This window comes from Ctenocephalides felis, unplaced genomic scaffold (assembly GCF_003426905.1).
Source record: "Ctenocephalides felis isolate EL2017-DRISC unplaced genomic scaffold, ASM342690v1 CF-g0.4_SCAFFOLD_01886, whole genome shotgun sequence".
In the NCBI taxonomy this organism is placed as follows: domain Eukaryota; kingdom Metazoa; phylum Arthropoda; class Insecta; order Siphonaptera; family Pulicidae; genus Ctenocephalides; species Ctenocephalides felis.
This window is the reverse complement of record NW_020538040.1, coordinates 117,694,162-117,716,434: the sequence shown is the minus strand read 5'-3', so window position 1 is coordinate 117,716,434 and position 22,273 is coordinate 117,694,162. Positions and strand designations below refer to the sequence as shown.

At 30.6% G+C, this 22,273-nt stretch overlaps 1 protein-coding gene across 1 annotated transcript; it reads right to left on the bottom strand.

Moving 5' to 3' along the window:
* Positions 1–467: 467 nt before the first annotated feature.
* Positions 468–953, bottom strand: LOC113375787. The gene has a single exon (XM_026615733.1). It carries the CDS (start codon positions 951–953, stop codon positions 468–470), a length of 486 nt encoding a protein of 161 aa, XP_026471518.1.
* Positions 954–22,273: the final 21,320 nt, after the last annotated feature.

The following is a 22,273-nucleotide window of genomic DNA, read 5'->3' as shown; positions in this document are numbered from 1 at the left end:
TTTTTCTCAATTAAACGTAGTGTTTTGATGACTTCTGTAACATACGTACTACTGGCGTTCCAAGCATCTTCTGGTGAAAGCATTGATTCAATTAGTGTTTCTGGTAAAGTCCTTTGCTTTAGAATTCTTTTCAGTTTATTCCGCTGTGCACTGAAGCGCGGGCACACAAAGAAAGCATGCTTTGCATCTTCTTTAGCTCCTTGGCAAGGTGGGAATTCAGGAGAATAATCGTGCCTAAATCGATGAAGATAAGCCCGAAAGCAACCGTGTCCAGACAGCATCTGCGTTAAGTAATAGTTGACCTCTCCATGTCTTCGGTTCAGCCAAACGTTGATTTTAGGTATAAGACGGTGCGTCCATCTACCCTTTTCTGCGGCATCCCACTGTATTTGATATCGTCTTATGCTGTTACGACGTTTTTCGGTTCTGAGGTCATCAGCGCTTCATGTAGTTGACATCTTGCGTTGCTAAAGATTTTGTCCTTCTTCAGCTAAGACTCTAAGAGGCAGAATCCCGGCAATGACATATACCGCTTCCTCAGATATTGTGCGGAAGCTGCATACTACTCTTAAAGCACTCATGCGGTATACAGGACCAACTTTTCTCCATGATTCTTGGAGCTCTAGTGCGTCTGCCCAAATAGGTATTCCATAAGTGAGCACTGACGCAACTACTGATAAAAGTGTAAGTCTCCTGCTCTGCTTTGGTCCGCCGATGTTAGGCATCAATCGTGAAAGACAAGTCCTCACTACAGATGCTTTGTCACTTACTTGTTTTAAATGCTGCCTAAAATTTAGTCGGGCGTCAAGCATTACTCCCAAGTATTGGATGTAAGGTTGTGATATGATCTCTTGTTCACCGACTTTCACTTTAATGGTCTCTATAGTTTTTCTGCTGGTGATGAGTACTGCTTCCGTCTTTTGTTTCGCTAGTTGAAGACTAACAGTACCCATCCACCGATTTACTTTCTCAAAGGTAATGTCGAAAATATGACGTATTTCGTCTACATGTTTCGCAACGATCACTACGGCTACGTCATCCGCATATGCCACTAGTTTCGCGCGTCTTGGGATCATCAATCTCAAAAGCCGTCATACATAACATTCCACAGAAGTGGTCCAAGAAGTGAGCCTTGAGGAACACCTCCGGTGATATTATATTTATTTGGGCCGTTTATCGGGTCGTACTTCAGAACCCTATCCGTAAAATAGCTTGCCACTATTTTACATATGTAACCCGGTACATTCTTTTCTTCAAGAGCTTGCATTATGCAGACCCAATTTGCGCAGTTGAAAGCGTTCCTGATGTCTAGTGTGGCCATAAAGCAGTATTCTTTTGTACCTGTCTTCCATCTTGTTCCTCCGATTGCTTTTTTGGCAGTATCGACAACTAGCTTTATTGCGTCCAGGGTTGATCGTCCTTTCCGGAATCTATACCGGTTGTCCGTCAGAAGTGGGTCAACGACTGCCTCAATTCTTTGGTGAATTAATCGTTCCAATATCTTACCAGCCGTATATAGCATGCAGAGCGGACGGTAAGATGACGGCTCTTCTGGCGGCGGTTGCTTCCACTCTCTGGGAAAAGTCCCTTCTTTCAGGCATGTGTTTTAAACGTCTAAAAATAACGACGGCGCTGCCTTAATAATGGTTTTCAGTGCAATGTTAGGAATACTATCTAATCCTGGCGCTTTATTATTTCCTATACGGTTACATGCCTCGATTAACTCATCTTTAGTGACTAATGGGATGCCATCTAGTTTACCTGATGCCAACTGGTAGTTGGCAACTTTCCGAAGAAAATGAGGACACGTAGGCGACTGCACTTGTTGCTTTTGCACTTGTTTGCAGTGTCATGACCACCTTGTAAGGCCTACCCCAAACGTCTTTGTCCACCTCACTAATGAGATCTTGCCAGCATCTTTGTTTACTTTCTTTGATGGCCCTATTCAATTCTCGACGTGATTTTCTGTACTCTGCGATTAGTTCCTCGCTGTTAGGTCACTTATAGCCACGCTGTGCTATTCTTCTTTTTTTTGTGGACTTTTTTACCAGGGACACTGATGTTATCATTCCACCAATAGACGGCAGGTCTTAAATTTATGCCACCCTTTCGGGGCATACTGGCATCACAAGCCTGGGTCATTCTTTTCATCGAGCTTTTGGTCCTTTCTTCCGCGCATCCAGTGTTGATCGAGTTAACGTCAAGGGCTACTAGCAATGCATCTCGGTCAAAAGATTTTGTTTTCCAACCAGAGTAGTTAACTTGCTTGATAGGTCTTTCAAGATTCTGTTTGGACAATATTTCCCAAAGCATTGCATTGTGTCGATGGCTGTGTACATATCCATCACCCTCCAGTTACAGTTACCTCTGACGAGACTAGTGCTGACAAAAGTGAGGTCACTATTGAGTAGGACAATGTCTAGTTTACTAGAAGCTTTTAGTATTGCTTTTCCTCGTGCGTTTGTGTACTTGCTGCCTCAGTCTACTGCCAAAGAGTTGAAGTCTCCGGCTCGGTCAGTCGTTCCAAAAAGTCAGTGAATTCCACAAAGGAGAAGCTAGGTGGTGCATAGCAGCTGTAGAAGCGGATGCCATCTATTGTTGCTGATACAAATCCGACGCTGCGTTTGGTAATTGTGCCCTGGAAGGTGAGCTTGTTACTGGACCAAATAACAGCTTCAGTGGTTGTGCCCGCTTTCCATAGTTCGCCAGTTAGATGCTTGTATGGCTCTGCTAGAAGCACAAGATCAAGCTTCAGCTCTCGTACTGTCTGCATAAGCTGATCATGTGCAGCTTCACAATGATTTAAATTTAGCTGCAATATCTTCATGTTTTTTTAATTGATGCCTTCTCGACTGCCTTTTTATATACAGGACATCTGTAGGTTCCTGCATGGTGGGCAGCATCCTCTGCGCTTCAGCGCATAGTGCACATTTTGCTGGGTTTGGACAACTGGCAAACTTGTGTCCTTCTTGTCCGTAACCTAATGCAAAGGTTGGAACGGATCACTTTACTTCTGCACTGAAATCCGTGATGCCCAAAAAGCCAACATTTGTAACACTTGGTTGGCCTATTGGTTATTCTTATACGGCAGTTTACGCAGCCAATTCGGATTTTGCTGATTGCTTCAAGCAATTTCTGCGCTGTGGCTGCTGGTAACGTTACTGTAGCAATCTGAGTGCCTCTGTAGGCTTCACGTAACTTGATTGCTTCCGCCGGTGTTTCACTGGCTTCTCCAAGTGCATTTTTTAGAGCAGTATGAATGTCGGCCTTAGTTGTATCGTCATCAATGTCTCTGATTTCGATTATTTCTTGTGGCCCTTTGCAAAACACTTTGGCGTCATCTTCAAGGATGCTTGCGATTGCCTGTTGCAGTCCTTGGCCTTTATCCACACACTTTCTCGAGATTGTAAGCAACATGTCTCCGGTCCTGGTCTTGTTAATCTTATCCACCGTCGTTCGGACCTGCTCGTCAGATATGTCCTGTTTTAGCCGACGTAGTATCTCGGCATACTTTGCCTTCTCTGCTGGTCGAATTAGAACTACGTCTGGTTTGAAAAATTTCCGCGTTTTCTTCCTCTTAGGTTCCGGCCGGCGCTCTTTTCGCTGCTGCTTTACAAGCTGCTCTTTGGCAAGCCTTCTTTTTTCTTTTTTTGATTGAACCTTATGCCAATCAGTCACCTCATTTTGTTTGGCTTTCTGTTCTGCCACAATCTTTGGTGGACTTGATTTTAGGTCTTTCTTTTTCACGACCTGGCCGTACGTCGGGTCTGGAGAGTTCCGGTCCTTTCTCTTTCCAGTGCTCAAATTTTTTTTTACTTCTTCAGCGACGGATTCATCGTCGGCTTCGGCTCCGGTGTCTCTTGCTTCTTTAACTACTACAACAGTTTAGCTGTTTTTCTTTGGCGTGGGATGCCGTAGGTTCACCAACCATCGATTATTGAGGTCGAGAAAACGCGTCATGGCAGTTGCAACACTACTCGTTTTTGTCTTAATCTCCATGTGAATTTTGGATTTCGACTTAATTATCTTGTGGAGGTCAGTTAGAAGTGTTTCGAGGCGTTTCAGTTCTCCCATCCTTTGATTTTCCACGTTTTTTCCCAGTAGCATTTCTCGACAGCGATGCCATGGGGTCCACTACGCTGTACAAACGGTCGCACGATGACGACGACTTCGGGCCCGTTTGCAAACCCTCGGCCGCCGGTACTGAGGTATGCCTACTCTGTACTGTAAACGATTCTACTTTATTTTTTTCCATATTCATTGACGTTCTTCCGCTTTGCATGGTCAGGTGAAGTAACCAACCCTACCTGCTTGTAGGGGAGTTTTCTACACGGGACCTATTTTATTTTACTCCTACCCTATGTTCCTAACCGCATAGCAGGCTTTGCAAGCCAAGAACAGGGAGGGCTTTCTCCAATCCACGCGTGGAGACGCGCCCGGTAGCAGTTTCTCCTCAGCCTCGAGACACATGCACATACATGCACGTATATATATGCACATACATACTCACACACACACGTATATATATATATATATATATATATATATATATATATATATATATATATATATATATATATATATATATATATATATATACGATCGTATATATATATATATATATATATATATATACCCGCATATATGTAGAACAAACACAATATTTATGAAAATGGAGAATACCTACAATATAAAAGTAGACTTACATTAACGTTGGTAGGTTACATCTAAAGATGTGTACACAACACTAGAAATTAACACTAAGATTAACTAATTGTAAGTACTATTTATTATTTTATTTTTATTTTCACTCCAATTCAATTGTTTTTAGTTTTTAATTTTATTTTTAGTTTCCACTAAATGAATACTAGGATTATAGCCGAAACGTATGGATTTAAAATAAATTTTTGAAAGAAATTCATGTTTTTATTGATGTTATGCCCGATTACTAGACTTTGTTAATACATATGTCAAGATTAAATTCAGAATCTTATTACAATATATATATATATATATATATATATATATATATATATATATATATACATCTATATATATAAAAGAGGATCGCCTAAGTAGCAACACTCATAACTCACCAACGGCTGAACCGATTTAGATGAAAATTTGCAGGGAGGTAGTTTAGAGCCAGGAGAAACACATAGGATTATTCCGTTTTCCATTCTAATTCAAAATTATTTTTTTATAAAATATCCATTTAGTTTATTCAATCTATGATTCTATCAATAATTTTGTCCATGACATTTACTTTCAATTGTCAATTGTCATTCGGTGTTTCTGTTTTGATACAAATATATCAATATGCATTTTTTCACACCACTCTTGGAAAATTATTACGTGAATAAAACAAATTTTATAATAACCACGGAAAATTAATACGAAGTGGCAAGTAAATTAATTCTTAATAATAGCAAGCGCTCCTAATAGACGATGGAGAAATTTATTTCTTGGCAATGTAAATGTAATTATTTATATACTTAGGTATTTATGTATATTTGTTTATACGTATTTAAATAGAGTATTTGAGATTTTTGTATTCTAAATATCAGCAATAAGTATAATCATCTACAAATAAATTTAAAAAAAATAATTTGAAATATAGTTTCTTAACATAACCTCAAAATTTGTAATAAAAATATAAATAGTTATATATTAATTGTTGTTAATTTATAATTTCTTTATTCATATCTTATAAAATGTTTCAGGTGTTTACAACTAATTGACATATATATTATCAGCAAATGTGCTTTGATTCGACAATAAAAAGGTTTAATTGTAATTACCTTATGTTAACTATAGTGATAGAATATTAGATATATATTGAACTGTAATTGTGTGGTGTTTGTATCACTTCTGTGATTATGGAAGGTTGTTTGGTAGCTGGAGCTGAGCGGTTGATAAGATAAAAACACTGGTTCTTGGTTGATCTTGATATTTTTTATTGTTTACTGTTTATACAATTAAATAATTTGTTCAATAACCCTTTGGTTATTGATGATCAGAGACTACATTTTATTGTATCTAAACAGTAAGCCTGACTTGACTCCTGATTTCTGACTTTTCTCCTGATTTCTGACTGCCTAACTAAATCTTGACTACTTCTTATATACTAAACAATTGTACATAAAACGTGATTCCAAAATCTAACAGCAAGGCCGGAAGAACTTCGGATAACCTTCAAATAGCACGTAGTGCTTTAACAAAACAATAAATAATTAATTATATTTGTGAATACAGAATAATCTCCCCCTTCAAAGGTTTTTCGTCCTCGAAAAACACTAAAATAAAAAAAAATTGAAAAAAATGAGTTCCATCTCTTCCTTCGCCCTTAAGAAAACTTTTGTCCTCAAAAGTGTTATTTCTGTTAGACTTCGTTTACAAACAATTAGGCTCTGAAACGAAAACCATTAAAACATTTCATAATAACTTGAATTAATTGAGAAAAAAAATTGCATAAAATTACATATACTTCTTACTTACAGTGTATTATTTTTAACTTGTATATGACCTAATAGCATCTATACCTATAAAATTTAACTTAATCAGCAATCAACTGCAATAAATTGTCTTCGATTATGTAAAAACATTACTGAAATGTAATAAGTTATTTATAGAAGGTAAAACAATATCATAAAGACGATAAAGGCATTAATAATAAAAGAAAAAAAAGAAATAAAATATTAATTGAATAAAAAGACAATTAGGTCAGAATTGATAAAAAATTTTATCTATAAATAACATTGTTTCAAAATTACTATGCTCCCAAAATTTTGCTTACTAATCAAAATTGGAGAGAATTTGCCTTGAAACCTGATAACCTGCATAATGTTTATGTTTACTAAACAATATGAGCTATTCTGTTTACTATTGTCTTGACTTCAGTTGACCTCGTATTTCTCTCGGTATTTATAATTATATAATTTTTGTAATCGTGGTGATGTCATAGATTTGAATTTGTCTGTCTTCTCGTTACGGGTTGACGACACTACCAACTTCTTGCTGCTCGGACTTTGTGAATTTGCAAATTCTTCATTTTGAATTAAATTTATATTCTTGTCATTGAACACGTCTATTGTGGCTACTAAATCATATTTTGATAGTTTTCATTGTGGCGGTATTTTGTGCTCCTTGACCTCTTGTATATTATTTTCTATAATTTTGTCATTAAATAACTTCTTTTAATATGCTTCTTCTTCTTATTTTTACTTCTTATTTTATTTGAAGCAGTTTTTATTTCTTCTTCATTAATTATTTTGATATCTTCTTACTTGTTGTATATTTCTTCGATTTCTGGAACCGCATTCTGGATTTCTTCAAATTCAACCATTCGTATGTTCAAATTTTCTTCATCTTCATCTTCATCTAATATTTCTGCAGCAATTGTCGTCAATTCTTCGGTTTCAGTGTTTTGAGTCAGATTTTCGATTGTGTATTCTTCGGATTCTTCTTCAGTAGATTTGAATGTGTTGTCTATGCCGTCATATTTTCTTGTATTTCCAAAAACCATAGTATTTTCAAAGTTCAAAGCATCGTAGCTATCGTTGTGTTCGCCTTGGTTAATATCTTCAAAGATTCCATTTTATCTGATACTAGTTTTTTCTTCATATATTGATTTTTGGCGAATTTTTTCACATTTTGAAATGTGGTGTCCTCTTTTCTTGCAATATCTGCATACAACGTAGCGATTATATTGTTTGCCATAGGTGATGTAAAAAAATTTTTCCTCTTTGATGGAAATATTCTTAGCATCCTCAAGATTTTTTGGTTTGGCTCCTTCAACAATAGTTTTTATTTCCAACTGGAGGCCTTCAATGAAAACAGCTAGAGCTAAATCACAATATGAGGCATAAATTGGTTCCTTTTTTGAAAAATAACATTCAATATAAATTAACATTAACAAATCATCAATTCTCTCAGCAAATTTCTCCGTTGATTCCTCATTTCTTCTTTTCAGTGTAGCTAGTTCATAATGTAAATCTGTAATTGAACGGGAATCTTTAAATATATTAATTAAAATTGGTTTAATATCTTCCCCTAACTTATAATCAGACCACTTTATGCAATTAAATGCTGATCCATATAATCTACTAAGAGCAATTTTATATATTATTTCATAAGTTTCAAAATTAACGTCTTTTACAATTGAATCTATTATGCTTATATACCTAAAGAGATTATACGAATTACCATCAAATTGAGGTATAGTTTCAACAGACAACTTGATTCTGATTTCTCTTATTGCCTCACTATACTCAACATCTTGCACAAATCCTGAAGAAATGGGTTCCATCTTGAGAGAGTGATGTTGTCCAATTTGCTTATTGTGAATCCAATGAGTCAATGTTCAATCTAGTCGTAGCCTCTGTTGTTGTTCCAAAATTTGTCTTCTTCGGTAGGCGCCACCATCCCTCTATATATATATATATATAAAGTCGAGTTAATTACTCCACTTATAATACTGAAGAAGGCTGAACCGATTTAGATGAAAATTGGCAGTAGTTGGTAGTTTAGAGTCAGGAGAAGGACATAGAATACTTTTTATCCCGTTTGACTTAGAATAACAATAAGCAAATGACAGCTATGTCATCACGTGTTGATGACAATTTGATATTTGTAAGGAATTATTAATAAAATTATTTCTTTCAAATAAATAATTAATAATTATAATGTAATGATAGTTTCATTGCCCATTCGTATAAACAGTGAAGTAAACTATAAAACTCAGCATGGTTGACAAATCATATTTTTCTCAAACACAATGCTCCGAAAGAACTCATTTGTATAATTATATACTCATTAGTATTTATAAAACATTTTCTAGAATTTTTTTTTATTTATGTTATTTACAATCAGAACCTAAATTTGAAATCGATCAAAGATACATTTTATCGAATAACTTATTCCCAGATAATTTCCCGAATTTATCGAAGAATGGGTGTAATATATGAAGGTCAGTAAAGCTAAGCATTGCTTAACAACACTATTTGAAAGTAAAGGGAAAAAGATGTATAACCAGCTATAACCTTGATTCTCATGACTTTGGTATTGGGATATAAATGGTAATCTTTGAGAATCCATAGTAAAAGTGTTTTCTTCCGTTGGTAGTTTTTTAGCAATTAGTTAATAATGTAATTATTTTGTAAAATACCTTTGATATTAAAATATGACATTAGATCTGTTTGCCATCTGGCCGTTCCAAACTACCCCGTTATAAGGTAAAAAGGTCTAGATAAAAAATTTTGAAAGACATCAAAAAAGCACATTTCTACAATGATGAAGTAGTTGGCACTTTTACTGAACGTAGTCAGATAATTGTTCGTTTGAAATGTGTCATTTGTTGTGATATAATTGGTTTGATTTTCATAATAAAACTTATATTTGCTCAAAGTCTAATTGGACTTTTGTGACTCGCCCTGCTCTACATATATACTTTTTATTGAATTTACTTTAATTTATCGATTGTTACTTGAAACTTTTCAAAAAGCAGGTCAAAGAGGAAATACTTAATTTATTTTCTATTTCTTCTCGCAGAAATTTGAAATTTTTTTATAAGGTCAGTAGTATTATTAAGAATTATACATAAAATTCAAAATCCAAAAAGAATCTGAAAAACTTGAAACGTAATCAATAAGTCGAAAGACCAAAAAAGACTTGGATTGGATTATGCCATGTTTTCGATTGAAAGTGCATAAAACTTCCAGTTTGATTGTATTGACAGAATATAGACGAACTTATGGGATTTATTGTTTTTATAATACCTCATTGTATATAGCATTCAAAAAACACATCCTTATACACTTAAAGGATTAATATTTTTGATTCTCTAGAAATTGTTTAGAATATACCTTACTAAGCAAAACAACGTTTGCCGGGGCAGCTAGTATATATATATATATATATATATATATATATATATACATATATATATACATATATATATATATATACATATATATATATACACATATATATATATATATATATATATATATATATATATATACATATATACGCACGTGCAGGCATATTCAAGGACGTACATGTACATGTATAAACATACTTATACCCATACCTATCTATGCAAATACAACTAAATACGTACACATATACATATACACATGCACATACATACACGTATAAATATGCACATACATATTCACACTTTGCACATACATACTCTTTTTGAATAGTCTTTTTGATAATTGGTTAAAATTATTGTCAAAATATGGAAAATTAATGAAAAAAGTTTTTTCAGGAACACTTGTTTGGCCATGATCAAAATGAAAACTTTTTTCATTAATTTTCCATATCTTGACAATAATTTTAACCAATTATCAAAAAAACTATTCAAAAAACACAATATTCATATTACTTTTTCTTCATTGATACAATTAAAATTTTTATATTCCAACATTAAAGATGAAACTCCTTCAACAAAAAAGATAGATATAGTTTATAAAGTAAATTGTTTGGATTGTAATTGCTCTTATATTGCCCAGACCTGCCAGAACTTAGAAAAAGACACAGGCAACATGAATTACAATGCGAAAAAATGGATAACAAAAAATTTAAAAGTACACTTGTGGGTCATGCTAATATCAACAACCATAAGTTTGATTTTGACAATCCCCAAATCTTATTCCATGAAAAAGACTTATTTAAACGGAGCATGGCAGAATCAATGTTAATAGTTCGGACTAATAATAGCATAAATCTGAGAACCAACACGAATATTTTACATGCCACTTATATAAACATCATTAATAATTTATATTTATTTCATTTATCTTATTCTTTTCAATAAATTAATCTGTTTTTTTCATATTTATCGATTTTTGTATGCGAGCGCTTTCCTATTGTTTACATTTTAATGTTACCCATCCTGTCTCCGTCTAGATACTTCAGATTTGTTTCGAACAATTCTGTAAATGTCACATGTCAGTGACACAATGAAACAATTGTTACTTGCCAATGCAAGGAATAGTTGGTGTTTTATATTCAAAAGTTAAAATATAGTTTTAAATAAAATATTAAAGAATGTTTAGTAATAAGTAACTGTTTATTGAAATTACACTGAAGATGAGTCAAACCATGGTCTCGAAACGTTTGTAATCATAAAATAAAGTTGTGTTGAAAAAAAATCTGAGTGCTGTTTTGTTCATATTAAACATTTAATATTCGTTCTACTCATATTATAAAATTCTATAATATATATATATATATATATATATATATATATATATGATAAAAATTGTTTCTTGGGCATCCATCCAATAATTAAAAAAACAGTTTTAATGCAAAATGTTTTAATTAAGAGAACATACGTTTTGGGTCCAGATTTGACCCATCTTCAGTGCATACAAATAAATTTTTAAAAAAATATAACACAAAGCACAATACAAAATTGTAACGAAAAAATAAGTATGAAAATAAATTGAAAAAACATCAATTTGTGAAAATTTTTGAAAATTGTAAAAATTAAAATAAATAATATGTTTTATTATAAAAAGGTCACACGTAACTCTGTCTCCAAACTAACAAGATGTGTTTTGGAATAAGCCTTTTTATAATAAAACATATTATTTATTTTAATTTTTACAATTTTCAAAAATTTTCATAAATTGATGTTTTTTTCAATTTATTTTCATACTTATTTTTTCGTTACAATTTTGTATTGTGCTTTGTGTTATATTTTTTTAAAAATTTATTTGTATGCACTGAAGATGGGTCAAATCTGGACCCGAAACGTATGTTCTCCTAATTAAAACATTTTGCATTAAAACTGTTTTTTTAATTATTGGATGGATGCCCAAGAAACAATTTTTATCATACTATTTCACCATCTGAAGAAAAACCTCTCGCTTTATATATATATATATATATATATATATATATATATATGTAGAGTTTCGAACAAGAATCCAAAAAGTAATAAAAAACAAGAAAAGTTTTTTAATAAACAAATTCTTTATTTATTTACTGTCGACGTTTCGGAACTAGGTACGTTCCATCTTCAGGATATCTGTCAAGAAACATGATCTTGATGAGATTTAAGCAAACAATATATTTAAGAAAAGAAAATAGATTTTCCTAAATAATAAATTAGTTGAAAAAATAATATACAGAAATATGATAATATGATCAAAATGAAAAAGATAAAAATAAATGAGTGGATTATCTAACAGGATATTAGAAATGATAAAAAAATTTTTGAAAGTTATGGAAAATTTTTTTTAGAAAAGGTTAATGACAAAAATTGAATTAATTAATTAATTAATTGACAGATGTCCTGAATATGGAACGTACCTAGTTCCGAAACGTCGACAGTAAATAAATAAATAAATAAAGAAATTGTTTATTAAAAAATTTTTCTTGTTTTTTATTACTTTTTGGATTCTTGTTCGAAACTCTACAAAATATCCACAAATCCAAGACTCTAATAAACATTTTTTTATTTATTTATTTATTTACTGTCGACGTTTTGGAACTAGGTACGTTCCATATTCAGGACATCTGTCAAGAAACATGATCTTGATGAGATTTAAGCAAACAATATGTGTAAGAAAAGAAAATGGATTTTTCTTAAATAATACATTAGTTATAAAAATAATAATGTACAGAAATATGATAATATGATCAAAATGAAAATGATAAAAATAAATGAGTGGATTATCTTACAGGATATTAAAAATGATTAAAAAAAATTTTGAAAGTTATGGAAAATTTTAAGAAAAGGTTATTGACAAAATTGAATTAATTATCTGTATGTTTGAATATACGTTAAAACTTTTTCACTAAACAAGATTTTAACAAAAAATGAATTTATGAGTTATTTTTCAGCCGAATATGTAAATTTTGTAAATCAAAACTACTATAGGTTTTGTCTTTTTTTAAATTATTATTTGAAAACACAAACAATATTATTCTCTCGAAGTTATGAGATCGGCTGTTGGAAATAAACTAACTAAATCTGAGTCATACGCAACACGTGTAAACACTTGAGAACTGTGAGGTTGTATGTGTGTGTTTTTATATGTTAGGATGTGAATACTTAAATTATTGATTTTAAATGGAAGTCGATATTAATTGTTTGTCAAAAAGTGTAGAAAATTTAAATAAGAATCATGTAATAGGTTGTGATCTGATATAATGTTGACACTATTAGAAACATTCATAAGAATAAGACAACTTTCCGCAAATAATCTCCTAAAGATGCAACTTTCATGATATAAGATCTCTGGAGTGAAGTTAAACGAGTGGGCGTTTTCAATAGTTTCAATCGCTATTAAAACCAGAGTGTCTTTCAAGCCCTTTAACCCTTCGCCGTTTCAAAATAAGAGAAGTTACGTTAAAATGTATAATAGAGAAAGTTGTAGGTCATTTAATTACCTTCAAAATAGTATATTACAAGTTCTGATAAAATCAGAATTAAAAGAGTTATAGTCCAATTAATGCCGGGGGTGGCAAAGGAGTGCAAATTGTTTTCACTTCTGAACTTAAGATTAAGATTAGCCTATTTCCAAAATATCAAGTAAATTGGAGTATAGTAAAAAAATTCACAAAGCACACGCTTTTTTCCTCTCTATTTACTGCAATAATTTTGCATATGAAGAGGATATGACTACTTAATTCACTTCAAATATGAACTTAAGTTTAAGTAATAATGTATATTGAATTATTTGTGAAAAAAATGTAATTTAGATATTAAATTTACTATAAGCCAGTTAAAATATGGTACGAAATTATAAAAATTATAGGCAACATTTTTGAAACAATTATTTTGGGTAGAAAAATTTAAGGTGATATTGTACCTATACCGCGAATGCTACATATAAATTATTTCTGAATATGTTGTACCTTTTAAAAGACTTCAATTTCCAATACGTATATCTTATGCTATAAATCACAAAGGCAGACGATTTTTCGTGTGATAGATTTGGTAAATCATTTTTTTTGGTCGTGAATAAACAAAAAATCATTCATTTATATAACCACATCTACAAGTATGACTGAAATTATTGGATAACCCTTGGCATTAAAATGAATTGAGCTCTTGGAAATAAATTTGTTTCATTAATTGCAGTGTATAATTTTTAATATACAATTTTATTGAACATATTTTAATATTTGTCAAAGGGATAATTAAAGTGTTTACTGTGGGAATTGAGAATCATAATTTGATTTGAAGCAGTTCTACATTTAACATCACTCATATTTGTGTAAATAGTAATTCGAAAAACAATAAATATTATTTTTATTTGAACGGTGTAAATATTAGTATAGGATATTAAAAAAATGTAGTTGTGGGTACAGGACAACGTTTGTCGGGTCATCTAGTATATATATATATATATATATATATATATATATATGATAAAAATTGTTTCTTGGGCATCCATCCAATAATTAAAAAACCAGTTTTAATGCAAAATGTTTTAATTAAGAGAACATACGTTTCTGGTCCAGATTTGACCCATCTTCAGTGCTACGAATAAATATATCAGGGTTACAAATTAAAACAATATAAAAAATATAATATAAAATATACATAATTACAGAAAAAATAAGTAGAAACAATGTATATGAAAAGTAAATATGAAAAACAACATAAAATAAACAAATGTAAAGAAACTCACCATACAAATAAATTTTAAAAAAATAACACAAAGAACAACACAAAATAGCAACAAAAAAAATAAGTATGAAATAAAAAATTGAAAAAACATCAAGTTATGAAAATTTTTGAAAATTGTAAAAATTAAAATAAATAATATGTTTTATTATGAAAAAGCTTATTCCAAAAGCACATCTTGTTAGTTTGGAGACAGAGTTACGTGTGTGTAAACGATAGTAAAATGTGGGCCTACGTGTTCGCAGCGGAAAATAGTGGAAACTGTATCGTCATTGGATGAGAGAACGGGATAGAGAGAATTTTAGAGGTTACAGTTATGAAGAATTTTCCAGCGATAATGCGCAAGGAACAAGAAAAAATTCGTTTTCAGTTAATATCTATACTTTTTCTTAATATAATTCTCTATTTCACATATTTTTTACATTGTTTTATCTTGGTTTTATTATGTTTATTTTTATTTTGATCCACATTTTTCATTTTGATCCAGCTTTGTTCAACCGTCTGATTATGGATGACTTACACATTTAAAAAATTTTTCTTGTTCCTTGCGCATGATCGCTGGAAAATTCTTAAAAAAAGTATATATATATATACTAGCTGACCCGGCAAACGTTGTTTTGCTTAGTAAGGTATATTGTAAACAATTTCTAGAGAATCAAAAATATTAATACTTTAAGTGTATAATGATGTGTTGTTTGAATGCTATATACAATGATGTATTATAAAAACAATAAATCCCATTAGTTCGTCTATATTTTGTCAATACAATCAAACTGGAAGTTTTATGCACTTTCAATAGAAAACATGGCATAATCCAATCCAAGTTTTTTTTGGACTTTCGACTTATTGATTACGTTTCAAGTTTTTCAGATTCTTTTTGGATTCTGGATTTTATGTATAATTCTAAATAACACTACTGACCTTATAAAAAAAATTCAAATTTCTGCGAGAAGAAATAGAAAATAAATTAAGTATTTCTTCTTTGACCTGCTTTTTGAAAAGTTTCAAGTAACAATCGATGAATTAAAGTAAATTCAATAAAAAGTATATATGTTGAGCAGGGCGAATCACAAAGGTCCAATTAGACTTTGAGCAAATATAAGTTTTATTATGAAAATCAAACCAATTATATCACAACAAATGACACATTTCAAACGAACAATTATCTGACTACGTTCAGTAAAACTGCCAACTACTTCATCATTGTAGAAATGTGCTTTTTTGATGTCTTTCAACTTTTTTTATCTAGACCGTTTAACTTTATAACGGGGAAACTTGGAACGGCCAGATGGCAAACAGGTCTAATGTCATATTTTATTTCAAAGGTATTTTACAAAATAATTACATTTTTAACTAATTGCTAAAAAACTACCAACGGAAGACAACACTTTTACTATGGATTTTCAAAGATTACCATTTATCTCCTAATACCGAAGTCATAAGAATCAAGGTTATAGCTGGTTATACATCTTTTTCCCTTTACTTTCAAATAGTGTTGTTAAACAATGCTTAGCTTTACTGACCTTCATATATTACTACCCATTCTTCGATAAATTCGGGAAATTATCTGGGAATAAGTTATTCGACAAAATGTACCTTTGATCGATTCCAAATTTAGGTTCTGATTTTAAATAACATAAATAAAAAGAAAATCTAGAAAATGTTTTATAAATACTAATGAGTATATAATTATACAAATGAGTTCTTTCAGAGCATCGTGTTTGAGAAAAATATGATTTGTCAACCATGCTGAGTTTTATAGTTCACTTCACTGTTTATACGAATGGGCAATAAAACTATCATTACATTATAATTGTTAATTATTCATTTAAAAGAAATAATTTTATTAATAATTCCTTACAAATATCAAATTGTCATCCATACGTGATTACATAGCTTATTCTAAGTCGAACGGGATAAAAAGTATCCTATGTCCTTCTCCTGACTCTAAACTACCAACTACTGCCAATTTTCAGCTAAATCGGTTCAGTCTTCTTAAGTATTATAAGTGGAGTAATTAACACGACTTTATATACATATATATATATATATATATATATATATATATATATATATATATATATATATATATATATATAGAACCAAGAACTAATATTCTATCACTATAGTTAACATAAGGTAGTCGAGTAATTACAATTAGACCTTTTTATTATTGAATCAAAGCACATTTGCTGATAATATATATGCCAATTAGTTGTAAACACCTGAAACATTTTATGAGATATGTATAAAGAAATTATAAATTAACAACAATTAATATATAACTATTTATATTTTCATTACAAATTTTAAGGTTATGTTAAGAAACTATATTTCAAAATATTTTTTTTTAATTTATTTGTTGATGATTATACTTATTGCTGATATTTAGAATACAAAAACCTCTAATACTCTATTTAAATACGTATAAACAAATATACATAAATACCTAATTATATAAATAATTACATTCCCATTGCCAAGAAATAAATTTCTCCATCGTCTATTTGAATCGCTTGCTATTATTAAGAATTAATTTACTTGCCACTTTGTAATAATTTTCCGTGGTTATTAAAAAATTCTATTATTCACGTAATAATTTTCCAAAAGTGGTGTTAAAAAATGCATATTAATATTTTTGTATCAAAACAGAAACACCGAATGACAATTGACAATTGAAAGTAAATGCCATGGATAAAACTATTGATAGAATCATAGATTGAATAAACTAAATGGATATTTTATAAAAAATTAATTTTGAGCTAGAATGGAAAACGGGATAAAAAGTATCCTATGTGTTTCTCCTGGCTCTAAACTACCTCCCTGCCAATTTTCATCTAAATCGGTTCAGCCGTTCGTGAGTTATAAGTGTTGCTACTTAAGCAATCCTCTTTTATATATAATATATATATATATATATATATATACATATATATATATGATAAAATTGTTCGTGGGCATCTATCCAGTAATTAAAAACAGTTTTATTGAAAGAAAATGTTTTTATTCAGAGAACATACGTTTCGGGTCTTTGACCCATCTTGACACGTAACACATACTCCAAGTTGACAACATGTTCTTTTGGAATGAGCTTTTTTATAATAAAAGATATTATTTATTTTAATTTTACAATTTTTAAAATTTATCATAACTCGACGTTTTGTCAATTTTTTGTTTCATATTTATTTTTTTCGTGCAATTTCACGTGTTTTTGTGTTTTTTTCAAATTTATTTGTATGCACTGAAGATGGGTTAAATCGAAACCCGAAATGTATGTTCTCTGAATAAAAATATTTTCTTTCAATAAAACTGTTTTTAATTACTGAATGGATGCCCAAAAATTTTATCATATTATTTCACCATCTGAAGAAAAACCTCTTGCTTTATATGTATATATATATATATATATATATATATATATATGTGTGTGTGTGTGTGTTAAATTTTTATAATTTTGATGTTAAGATATGTGAGATTCAGTCTTCAGGGCAATACATCAACTAAAAACTTGTATGTCTTTAAAACATTTTTATTTTTTCATACGTTTCGACACATAGTTTTGTGTCATCTTCAGTGGACTCTAGTTTGAAGGCACAAATATAAATTATTAATTAAAACTAATATATAAGAAGTGATATGGTATGAACTTACATGTAATTGCAATAATCCTAATTATTTCATAATTATAATTGTTCACAATGCACAATGAAACCAATTCTTGTCACTTTAAATTAAACAATATATACATTTTAGAATGAGTTTTTTTATGAAATTGTGAAGGACATCCCGCTATTCCGTATTCCGATGCAAGAGTGAAGCCTAAATGTACACAAATGTGCGCACCACGTGTTAAAAGCTAGGTACAAAGCACACGAACTGACCAGAGAATTTAAGGTTTGACAACGCGAGGAGGGTACATATAGTAAAATATAAAAAGATGAGAATTGTGAGGGTGGACATAGTTGGTAGAATTGAGATAAAAATTAAAAGAAAAAGTAAAATTAACATTAAAATTAATATAATTAAAACGTCGATCAGGATAGGTAATTATTTTAAATTAAATATTAAATTTTAATTTAAATATTGTATTTGCAATGTCAATAACTTGAAACTAGCTATTGATGAAACGTACGTTTCGCTCACTCATACTGTTGAAGCGGAGATTCTGCAAAGCTTTTCTGAATACGAATCGACTCGTAACAACAAATTTTTCATTAAATTAAAAAATTTTTATAAAATTAAGTTCGATAAATTATTGCAGTCTAAACGCAACCATTCAAAAATAGTTTTAAATGGTACACTAATTAACAAATGGCTAAAAAATCTTTTCAGCGTCACAATTCCAGATAGATTACTTTACATTTTTGCACTAGGTCCAGACTTTGCTATCCCCAATAATTGCCACAATTTAAATTTTATTAAAGTTTTAAGCAGACTAGAAGCTGGCCTTCATAATATCAAAAATCCTGAAGTAAAATCTAACATTCGTTCCCATTTTTCAAATATTTTCTCTCCTACATCAATGCCTTTAACTCCAAATAAATTGTTGATTACAAAGATATTTTATAAGACATAAAACTTTGTAAAAACTTTCTCAAAGATAATCCGAATATTTTAGTAATCAGAGTAGATAAAGGAAATGTCACAGTAGTTCTTGACAAAATTACCTATTTAGAAAAAATCACTAGTCTAGTTAATGACACTAACGTTTACAGTCCTATCAATAGCGATCCTACAGATCGAATCAACCGCACTTTCCACAAATTCATTAATAATTTAGTATCTACTAAACACATTCCACAAGACTTGTCCTTGTCGTTAAAAAACCTACATCCTAACAATCCAAAATTATACGGTCTCCCAGAAATCCACAAAACCAATGTACCCTTTAGACTTATAGTTGCAGATTTGAATTCTCCCCTAAATAAATTTTCCAAATTTCTGAGCAAACCCCTCTCCATAGTTGCTGTTAATTCTCCTTTCTTTATTAAAAATTCCTTAGAATTTGTCAACAAAATACGTAATACACAATTGCCTAACAACTCCCTCTTAATAAGCCTAGGTGTAGTTTCTCTTTTCACAAATGTCCCACTAGAACTAATTTTAGAGTCAATCACAAATAGATGAGATGAGATTTCTTGCCACACTACCCTTTCTCTCCATTGGGATCGCCTATCTCACCTGCTCTTGCTGAACTCTCTTTACAACACCTCGAAAAAAACGTCTTTAAACTATCTAATGTTGAATTTTTCTTTCATTACAGATATGTCGATGATATAATTACTTGCTTTCCTAAAAATAATTTTAATTCTTTATTAAAAATTTTTAACTCCTTTAATAAACACCTCACTTTCACTTTCGAAAAAGAACACAATAGATCAATTAGCTTTTTAGATGTAAATATCATAAAAACTCCAGAAAATAAAATTATTACTAACTGGTACCAAAAACCAACGTGGTCTGGCAGATATCTCAATTTCCATTCTTATCATCCTACTAACATGAAAATTGGTACTATTATCAATATAGTTGATCATACTATTCTCTTGTCAGATAAAAAGTTTTGGCCTTTCAACTTATCTCTAATCCACAGAACCCTATTAAATAATTGCTATCCTCCACATCTTATAAAATCAGTAATTAACAACTGGCTTTTCGTCCTTAACACAAAACATAATCATCCTTCCCTCGAGCCCCAGAAAAAAGAAGAAAATAATTTTATTGGCACAATTTGTCTCCCATACATTAAAAAGCTCTTTCCCATTTGGAAAAAACTATTTGTATTCGCAGAGTTGCGTTTAGTTTGCAATATTGATCTGACTCTTAACTTTTTATTTTCGAAATTAAAATCACCGACAAGTTTAGATTGTATTTCTATCATCGTGTATAAAATTGACTGTACAAATTATGAGGCCACTTATATTGGCGAAACTGGACAACATCTAAAAAAACGTCTTAGACAACTAGAAGCTGGCCTTCATAATATCAAAAATCCTGAAGTAAAATCTAACATTCGTTCCCATTTTTCAAATATTTTCTCTCCTACATCAATGCCTTTAACTCCAAATAAATTGTTGATTACAAAGATATTTTAAAAGACATAAAACTTTGTAAAAACTTTCTCAAAGATAATCCGAATATTTTAGTAATCAGAGTAGATAAAGGAAATGTCACAGTAGTTCTTGACAAAATTACCTATTTAGAAAAAATCACTAGTCTAGTTAATGACACTAACGTTTACAGTCCTATCAATAGCGATCCTACAGATCGAATCAACCGCACTTTCCACAAATTCATTAATAATTTAGTATCTACTAAACACATTCCACAAGACTTGTCCTTGTCGTTAAAAAACCTACATCCTAACTAGACAACTATAACAACTCCAAAAATAAGAATCAAAATCAAACAATGATAACTGACCACATCCAAAGCTTCAATCATATTTTCAATTTTGATGTTGCCACAATTTTATATCACGAGTCGAATACATCACAGAGACGCTTTTCAGAATCATGTTTTATACACCTTTTTAAAAATAGCATAAACAAAAGATTGGATACTTTTTCACTGTGTGAGAATTACCAAGTAGTTTTAAACAATGTCTCGAAATTCATACTTTTAAAATAATTACCTATCCTGATCGACGTTTTAATTATATTAATTTTAATGTTAATTTTTCTTTTTCTTTTTCTTTTAATTTTTATCTCAGTTATACCAACTATGCCCACCCTCATAATTATCATCTTTTTATATTTTACTATATGTACCCTCCTCGCGTTGTCAAACCTTAAATTTTCTGGTCAGTTCGTGTGTTTTGTACCTAGCTTTTAACACGTGGTGCGCACATTTGTGTACATTTAGGCTTTACTCTTGCATCGGAGTACGGAATAGCGGGATGTACTTTACAATTTAATAAAAAAAACTCATTCTAAAATTTATATATTGTTCAATTTAAAGTGACAAGAATTTGTTTCATTTGTGTGTATGTGTGTGAGTGAATGACATAAGCCAAATAGCTCATAGAATAGTCATGTATTCTGATTGCTATTGTAAATAAAAATTAAAAAAAAAAAAAAAAAGAAGTTTCATTGTGTCAAAAATTCATATTTGTCATTGGGTACGAAATATTTACTCAATGGAGCGCTTTCGGTCTCAACTTTTTTTACTGTTTTCGAATTCGTTTGGAATTTTGGAACTAGGTTCATTTTACTCTTCAGAAGTGAAAACAATTTAGACTCCTTTGCCGCTTCTCGTGTGGATAAAATTTCTTTTCAGTGGTGTAATTTTACTTTTTTTTCAAAATAACGTTGGGTATCGATAAAAGAACTAATTATAAGAGAAAAATGTTTAATAATATTTTTCAAAAAAGCAAATTTTTTTCAAGTTACTGGCTACTGAAAATTTGTTTTTTTTTTGCGTTTTTCATCATTTTTTGCTAATATCTTCAAAAATATACATTTTAACGAAAATCATGTAATGAACAAAATTATATCAATTAAAATCTTAATAAATCGCTATTTTATAGAGTTTAGGAACATTATTAGGCTAGATATGAAAATGGGTTTTTATAGTGCTCAAAATAAGCTTTAAAATGAGTTCTTCTGCGTGTAAAATGAGTAA

Bases quoted from the DNA above. Each gene is read 5' to 3' on its own strand.
- LOC113375787 (XM_026615733.1), bottom strand. From the start codon at position 953: ATGGGTACTGTTAGTCTTCAACTAGCGAAACAAAAGACGGAAGCAGTA.